Genomic DNA, 9706 nt, shown 5'->3' on the forward strand with positions numbered 1-9706 from the left:
CGAAAGGATAGGAATGGCGAGAAAAGCCTTTAGGAGGAAGAAAAGTCTGTTTTGTGGGACCTTGAATAGAGAGTTGATAAAAAGACTCATAAAATGCTTCGTGTGGAGTGTTGTACTGTATGGGGTGGAAACGTGGACATTACATAAAGGTGATGAAAATCGACTGGAAGCCTTCGAAATGTGGGTGTGGAGAAGAATGGAAAGAATTAGTTGGGTCGAGCGGAAAACGAATTAGAGAGTGTTAGAAATGGTGGGTGAGAGAAGAACACTTTTAGATATTATTAGGAAGAGGAAGAGAAACTGGTTGGGACATTGCCTAAGAAGAGACTGTATCATGAGAGACGTTCTAGAGGGTATGATGGCGGGAAAGAGAGGGAGGGGGCGAAGGAGACTACAATTAATGGATGATATAAAAACAGAAAGATCATACGCGAAGACGAAGTTAGCGGAGGACCGTGGAGCATGGAAGCTTCTCAGCTGCGGCAAGTGACTTGCCAATAAAGGCAGAATACCTATGATGATGATGATATATCTAAGATGGGCGGAGTATGTGAAATATTCGCTAGTTGCATAATATTGTGGAAAACATAGTGGAGTAATTCTCTAGGCAGGCTTGAAAGTTATGGAAGGATCATAGATAAGTATACAATTGTAATTTTAACTGGATTGATTTGGTACATGATAGAATCCAGTAACAAGCTCTTGTTTCTTTAACATTCTGTTCTTAAGCTAAGCTGTAATGTGTTGTCAGATATGAGCATTTCCCTAGACTTCTTTCAACACAACCAATCGAGTATATTATTTTCCAAAATCTTGGCCAATTTGTTGATGCTTACACGAATTATCAAGTATATAACTCCGACAATTGTTTCTAAACAAAATTCCTTGTCGTTTTGTCACAGTATATAATGTCTCTGTGCAGAGCTACCTAAATAGATCAAGGAACACTTCCCATCATGATCATAAGTATTCTGCCATCACTGTCAGATTTCTTCTGCAAATTGAGAAGCTTCCGTGTACTACGGTCCTCAATTAAGTTCTTCGTTTTGATGTACAAATTGTCCTTTTTACACAATCCATCCTCCGGATCTTTCGAGTATCTTCAGCATATTTTCTTTCACGTTTCTCAGGATATAGTTTGTTCTCGATAAGTCTTGACAGATTTCAATTCCAATTTTTAATTCTCCAGATATTGTTTCATCCCATACTAATATTTTACGTTCCTCCTTAGTTTCCGTTCGACCCAGTTAATTATCTCCCTTCTTCTCCATACTCTCACTTCGAAAGCCTCTGAATAATTTCTCACTGCTCTTGAGTAGTATTCATCTTCAAAGACTCGCAAAATAAGCTTCTCTTCTTCGTGAACACCATTCCTATCCTTGTTTATATTCGCATATCTTAATTAGGAATGTGGATGAGGGGTACCGGAAACTAGTCATCTGTGCTACATTTTCCACTGTAGTAATGCAGACCGCTTTGTTCCAACAGTCATTGCTTTTGTCTCTACGTTTACAAGCAGCGTGTGTTTTACTGTTAGGAGAAATCAAATAACAATAGGTACACTCTATTATATTTTTTTGTATACACTACATTAATGAATAAATCTTCTATTCCAGCAGAATAAACATCAAACGAAATACTATTTTAACACTATAAAAATTAATTTTCCTAGAGAGAACTACGTATGAGAATTTTTTCTCAATCACACAGTTTTGTTCAGCTGATTCATAGATTGATATCTCAACTTTAGAGAATATTACACTTCAAGATTAAAGTTTAAGAGTTACTCATAATTTTGGACTATATCTCATTAACATACTGTGTACTGTCATCTTGGTAGTGTCATAATGAAGAGCTTGATTAGTGCACACTTTGGTATCGTTTCATCTTAATAGGTACCGTGGTTATCATACACCATCAATTTTAGGCTTACAAAAATATTCGTTATGTAGGGGGGCTGTTGGGCTCAAGCTCCCCTCGAAATATATTTATTAGTTTTTCGCATTCCACCTACAGTAGTAATCCTTCTTACCATTTCTAAGAATTTCATTGACTTTCCACTTTCTTAATCTCTTTGTTCAGAAATAATACTATATTTGTCAAAATTCATTCCATGTAAGAACTGCGTTATTTTTGCTTTCTTTCATTTCTTCTATCATACTTTCGAACATTGTTAGTTGTGATTCAAATCGGCCGTCGTCAGTAACAGCAAAATTAAGAGGAGCTGATAAACGAAACTGGTATTTACATCAACTTGCACGGATATCAACATAACGGGACTTTAACTTCTATAACAAAGGAATATTTACATTGTTTAGTTATAAAGAAAGGTAAATGTTTAATTTAAAGAAAATAAAGAGTTGGGAATAAGTAGCCGGGGAAATTAGGTAGGTCAGGAGGATGCTTTTCTTTTCTACTATGAATAGAATAAAAGATTAGGTTTACTGCCAAATTTTTGTGTGTATCATATCACATAAGATTTACCAGTCTTCAATACTTGCCATTAAAACTGCAATTAGTATATTTCAACTTCAGCTTATCTCATCAGTTTCTTTCAGGTAAAAAAGTACACAGATAAAACTGAATGTTTCCATTTTTTTTCCTAAAATGAAATCAGTTAAGTTGAAATGGTTGCAAATATTCAATGCAGGAGCGTCATTTCAAATGTACCTGTGGGATAAGGTCCTCCACCGACATATGAGTTTCACGTTTTTTCCTAGCATATTAGTAGGCAATCGATTAAAATATATTTAATTCTCAAACTCAGGTGGTTAATTGCTACCCCCTCCCCTGCTTCCCCAATGACGCCCTTATGTGTTTGAGTTTTAAAGGGTGAAGAGGAAAAATATAAGTGCTCATCACGTGTTGTGCATAGCCCCCTCCATGAAATAAAATCCTAAATACGCCACTGTCTCTTCTTTGGACATTTTCTTTTCGTTAAACGCTAGTAATATTGTAGAATTCTTAATTCATATTCTCTAGAGCTTTTCCTCGTATTCTGTAGCATCATACTAATTTCCAATTCAGATTTTGTAACAGGAACTATTGTCATCTGGAAGCTGCATATTCATGGGATTTTAATACAAAGATCACTGCATTTTAACATGTACGTGTAAACATCTTTGATGACTAGAAATTAGTTCACATAATTATAATCATAAGAATTTGTATGTAGAAAAGTGCTCTTTTTGGTTCGTGTACAAACACATTGAATCGAGAGCCATGTAATGTAAGTGTCAAGATGTTGAACAGTACTCATATATACCAAACCAGTTACAATAGTGTCAATTAGCATTTTTTTTTTTTTTTTTTTTTTTTTTTTTTTTTATCAAACTAACAGTTGAAATGAATACGTATGGACGTAAAACTTGGATGTACACTCATGTCCAAAATGATTGTCGTATATCTATAACTGTCTTCTTGTAAGAATATAATTTGATAATGATTTTGCAGGGTACTTTTAATACTGACACTATGTGTATAATCGAAAAATGTATATTTGTGATAAATTTCATACGAAAATAATTATAAATACGAAAATTAGAATGAGTAAAACAAAATGTTGCTAAATGGACAAGAAAGTTTTATTTTCGTTGTATTGTTCTTATTTACTGCTCTTTTGACATGAAATTTGCCACATACATGTCTTTGCCGATTATACATATACTAACATTATAAGAAATACCGGGCGAATTCGTTGTCAAATTATATTCCTACAAAAACATATTTATAGACATGCGACAATAATTTTGGACATGATTGTACATTTGCAATAATGCATATAGGCTGTAAGTTTGCGGAAAGAAACTTTTAAGAAAAAAATTTTAATAAAAACAACTTAAATTGGAAATTGCGGAACAAATATCTGTATAATACAGAATCATACATATTAGGTTGCCAAATATTTTGTAAATAATTAGATACGAGCGTTTGTTATTGGCGAAATGTATTATTCAGAGAACAACATTTTTTTTCCCTGAACAGTAATGATTTCTAAATTCACTTGTTGCCACTTCAAGTTTGACAACCACCCGGATTTGACATTAGCAATCAAAAATTTATCACATACCGAAAAGTACAAACAAGGTTTTCTGAAAGTTCTACTGAACAGTAGAATGCCAATTTGTCCTCTCCCCATTTTTCCTCTTTTTCTTTTCTTTATTGAATTATTCAAGGCCATAGTTTTCGTGTATTGATTTTCCCGATAGGTAACGCAATCGAGTCTCTCAGTTACAAAAAGAAAAAAGAGAAAATATTCTCGAGTTGTAATTAAACTGTCACTTTCAAAATTTGGATTGCAACAGAAAACAACCTGTTTTAGATAAACCATGATATTGTATTAATTTTGCAGCATAATGTAACTTACATCCAATTCTTGATATACGTTGTAAGTCCAGACGGGCATTTGTAGGAAAGTAACACGCCGAAGATGATAGACAAAATAGTAAAATAAATTTTAAAAAATGGTAATTTATATTGCAAAAATAATGTATTCATTGTATTTATTTACCAATACCTCAGATTAAATGCGTTAATCTACATTAAGGATTGTAAATAGCATTACTAAATAACTGTGATTTTGAAAGTATCGATAACAGCAACCAAAACATCAAAACAAACAAAGCAAAAGAAAATTACAGTTCCTAAAAGTATTAGTATTATGAGCATAAAACTGCAGAGAAAATATACTAGTTATTACTGTGACCAAACACTACGTAAATATAATAACTCAGTTTTTATTTGGTAGAACGTACCTTAGTATTTGATAAAGCAGTTATGTCATATAACGGGTAGTTCACTTGTGATTGCTGTCATAAACATTTTCTGTATTATCTACACACATGTTATGTCGCCTGTCCGTTAAGATGGCTTTCAGCGTGAAAATAATCGTTGAACGTCTACTAATGTGACAGGATCGTATTTGAAGTATGTCAGAATCGCGGAATTCGTTGCAGCATCAAACGTGTTTTTAATTTATTTGGTTTCAATAATGATACGTAACCTTTAGTAAAAGGAGTTGAATTTCATATATCACAAGTGGGGTGCATTGTATGATAACGGCTAGCAATTTGACTTGTATTTCCGTACAAAGGTGAACAAAACTTAAGAAGAAAGCGTAAACTGGGAAATATGGCGAATTGTTACAGTAAATCGCATTTATTCATGATCTCTTGTGTGTGTGTGTATATATATAGCATTTGCCACAAGTTTTTAGTTACAAGACATGTATCGAACTATGGGTACTTGTTTTTAATGAAATTTTAATTACTTGTGTTTTATAATTTTAGTTTACCCGCAGAAGCAGCAGTATGCGTATGGTTATGCTTACCCTGGACCATATTATCATGGCTCTCAGTATGGACCATACAATTACTAGAAGAATACTGCTTGTGTATTCATAGATGATGGAACTCCACCAATGGAATCTCTACTAGATTTAGAGACCACGTGAGGAGGAGCTTTGTCATCAACGGCAGAGAAGCACAAAAGAGACATCTGTGTACATGTAATCGAACAAACAGTGTCTTCGTACATTTTTTTTAAAAAATGAACAAATAACAAATACATTTTTAACAGTTTAAAAATATATATATATATATATAAACTTTGTGTAAATGCGTGAAAAGTGTAAAAAATGATTTGTAGCATTATGTCAAAATGTTTGTAACAGTTCTATTTAAACAGAAATACGGCGTGTTTTTCTGACAATATGAAAGGACGTATGAAAGATTAAAACTGTATCGTGGTTTAAAAAAAATGCTACAAGGTAACTTAGATAAATCTTTTGTGTTTCATTCTTCGAAATTTTAGTTTTATTTTTTTTAATGTAAAAGAAATAATACTTCCTGTAAAGTAATCTTCATGACAGAACAAAGTTTAAAATACAGAACAAAGAGCAATGGAGTATGTTCCATTAGCTTTCTTCTACATCTTCCTTTTCTTTTTATTAGTTGAGTTTCTTATGTTGAATCTCAAAGTTAAATAACTTTGTTTTGCAAGTTTTTATGTTAACAATTGATATTTTGTAATGGTTTGTAATGTGTGCCATGAATGAAACGAAAGTTATCATAAATGCAATTTCTAAAGGAAATGAGAGTACCGTTGTGTGTACATACATATAACTAAAAACCTGATTTGTTTGCAATTTTCAGATTTGGTACCTAGACGTATGACACATATACTTTTTTTAATAAAAAAAGAAAGAAAAAGAAAAATATTATGTGAATATAATTTCTTATAGAATTTTTAATGATATTTTGAGGGGCAAAAAAGTGTTTATGGATAATGGTAAGGAAGATATTTGAGGACTTCTATAAGAGAACAAGTGGTATTTCAAAAATAATTGAAATAATTGTTTTCGTTTCGTATTAAGAATGCACAATGAGATTAACTATTGTTGACTTTATTGATTTTTTCAAGTCTTCATTGCTGATGACTGATTTGAATATCAATAAATGATTAACAATGCGGGATGCACTGCAGAATAAAATATGTTAGCAATAATAATTATTATTATACTAAAAATGTGTGGAAATCTAAAACAAAAGGTAAGAAGTATGGTGCTGTTCCTATAAAATATGTTATCCGTCCAAAATGAACGTAATATTGTGTAATTTGAATTGATAGTTCTAGCATTAGAATTCAAGGTGAAGTAAGAAAGAAATTTCAGTTATACGTGCCAAGTTAAATTGTCCTTTAGGCACTTTATCCCATTTTTGCACTTCCCTTTCTTGAATATCACAATATATAGCGAATTTTCGAAACTCGATTCGAGTTTTTGAACTTTAAATTGGTACTATGTACGGAAGAAATTTAAGTGTCTGAATTTTTATATAGAATGGTGCACTCAGTTGAAACACGTAATTAAGAAAACATAATTAGCCTCACACTGTCACTACATAAAGTCTTGCATTACATTCAAATATCACTTACCTGTCAATATAGCCACCTTCAATGCTCAGTTTATTAAAACATCGAGATAAATAAATTTAGTACATTTGTCTTCCTTTGTGTGAGTTTAGTAAGTGTATGTGAGTGTATGTGTGTGTGTGTGTGTGTGTGTGTGTGTGGATTTATAGCTATGTATTTGTATATGTTTAGTGAAAGTGTAATTGTGTTTGTCATAAGCAAGTATGGTGGATCAGATGTATAAATGTGTGAAGTAGAAAGAAGTACTATGTTTATTGTAAAGTTCAGCAGATAAATATTGAATAAAAAAGGCAGCTGATTATTATTGTAGTGTTTGAGACAAAATCTATTGTAAAAGGAAAAATATTTTATTAACACAATAAAATTGCTCCTTATTTTTATTCATAGTTTTATTCCATTTATTTTCACAAAGGAAAGTTTTAGCATATCTCAGTCTTCTTTCATGAATATTTCTTTGAATTAATATTATTATTATTAATTTGATTAGGAGCAAATATTCTTACTCTATATGAAGATGATTTTAAGTGTCATATATTTTAGTTTAAACGTACGTACGGAGGTTTACTTCAGTCTTGACATTTGCGTAGTATAACAGTTAACTATTAAAATTTGATATTTTTAATTTGGTAAAGCTAAATGACGTTGAATAATTCTTGATACAATGTGTAATAAGAAAGTAATGTAACATACACATACTACATTTCAAATGTCCACATGAGACGACAGTTCATTGTTTTTATTGCATTGTATCAAAGTTGGAATAATTGAAAAGAAAAAGCTAATTTAACAAATAAATAAGTAAATAAACGGGGTGAATGTGGACGTGATCATTAATAAAGATCGTTATGTAAACCATTAGCTGAAGCACAAATTCTGCTCTTCACATGTTAATTGGTCAAAGAAGTTTGGAGTTTCCTTTGATGTAAAAGAGATGCAATTTTCTATACATTAAAATATCTACATTCAAGTTGATTAATTTATTCCAAAGTTTTTATGAAATTAAAACGTAATGGTGGCAGAGCACTTCTTCTTTCCATTGTGCATGAAATACGTACTTGAGACAGCGCTTCAAAATGAAGTAGTTATTTATATTTCATAAGTTGTACTTATTGAGAGTTTTATTTGCCAGTAAGTAAAAATGTTTCTTTAGTAACTTTAATTTAAAGTAAGTGGATGTTGTCAATACTTGATTTTAATATTATTGATATAAGATCTGTAAGCTTCCAGAAATCTGTCAAAAGATGGAGTAAGAGTGAACTAGAAGAATCTGTGCTCGCAAAATAAGGATGACTCCTATACTTATTGCTTTATATTTTTGATATTGTCACATGTGACGGTTTATTATTTTTTATTGCATCATTGTGTGTGAAGAAGTCGAAATTTTTATTTTATTTGTCGCCTTATCCAAAAATCCTCGTCAGTGCGCATGTGCTAGAATAAATCGTCTAACAGAAATGAGGTTGTGTTGTGCAATACCATGAATAGATTTCATGCTATAGAAGGCAAGATGATGACCACATAAACTCTATATTTAGTTCCTGGATTAATGTATAAGACGAAGATGGATTAGGGAAAACTGGCCTTAATTGACAATGTAAAAACAGGGCTAGCTAAATCAAGTAGACAAAAAGAAACTAAATCAGTAATTCAGACATTAAAACATTATAATTTCTGAAGTCCAAATAGTTTTTAAAGATATTAATACTCCTTTAGGAATGATTTTTTTTTTTTTTTTCATAGAGCTTATCTTAATGATTCCCACATTCACATATATCTATGAATCCGCAGTAGGTATGTGGTTATTGTCTTGCAAAATGTACCAAAATGTAGAAATTAAAAACAGTTATTAGATGGAACTAGGTGCTCAAAAATTAAAGCTTTTTTTTAGGTATAAATAGTAGCGCGTGTTGTGTTAATCATTATCCATGCAGATCGTATGTACTGCAGTATTTTGTACAATCAATTTTGTATATTGTACATAGTCTTTCATAGCTAAAAGTTATACAAACGAGACACGTTATTCCAAATTCTTAAAACAGATGCTTTATAAGTGGAAAACAGTACTTGTGAAAATATAAAAATATTATCTGCCTCATTGTTGTATAGTGTCGAAGATTTTGTATAAAAATAGTCAAGTGCCTTTCTTTATTTATGTAGAGTTGTGTAAAGAAATAATTCATAACATGACCATTCATCGTATTAAAAAAGAAAAAAAGAAAAGACTATGAATGACAAAGTTAAGAGACGGTACTTTTTATCCATTTTTGTATGAATTTGTAAAGTGAAGAACAAAGTATGAAGGGGACTGAATAAGGCAGGTTTGGGTTATACTCATTTTTTGTAGTTTTTAAAATAAATAAAATATATTCTTTTGTATAATGGTCTTTCTTTCTATCATGAAGGTTTTATTAGGTAGTTTTATAAATAAAAAAAAATCCTAAATGTCCCACGTTATGTTGTTAAGCCTATGATTAATGAAGGTGATCGTTTTGAAAGAAAAAAATTGGTGGAGTGAGAATGTGGGAGGAAACAGAACCTCGAGAAAACCCATGAACACGATTGTTCACCAGAAACTCACATGTCCTGTGATCAAACTAAGGAATCCTCGCACAGAAGTGGGCACTCTACCATTAAGCCACCATACCAACAATTTGCTAAAACTTAAATAATAAAAATAAGTTTCAATATTGCACGTTGAAGTTTAATTTTCTGTACTCCAATTTGGTCGGCTACAAACAGTGACTGTACGATTGTATTAAACTTTTCTTCTGTAGAA

The 9706-nt window shown here is 31.5% G+C and overlaps 1 protein-coding gene across 2 annotated transcripts in view; it reads left to right on the top strand.

Annotated features, from left to right (window-relative positions):
- Positions 1 to 9309, top strand: part of LOC145664470 (uncharacterized) — a 229769-nt gene extending 220460 nt beyond the window's left edge. For both annotated transcript variants that reach the window (XM_081731170.1, XM_081731169.1), the window contains exon 7: positions 5289 to 9309. In XM_081731170.1, the coding sequence (XP_081587296.1) occupies positions 5289 to 5377 (89 nt within the window). In that variant the 3' untranslated portion in view covers positions 5378 to 9309. The remainder of the gene's footprint in view (positions 1 to 5288) is intronic.
- The last annotated feature ends 397 nt before the right edge of the window (positions 9310 to 9706 follow it).

The sequence above is a fragment of the Thermobia domestica genome, chromosome 11 (genome assembly GCF_964235325.1).
Source record: "Thermobia domestica chromosome 11, izTheDome1.hap1.1, whole genome shotgun sequence".
In the NCBI taxonomy this organism is placed as follows: Eukaryota; Metazoa; Arthropoda; class Insecta; order Zygentoma; family Lepismatidae; genus Thermobia; species Thermobia domestica.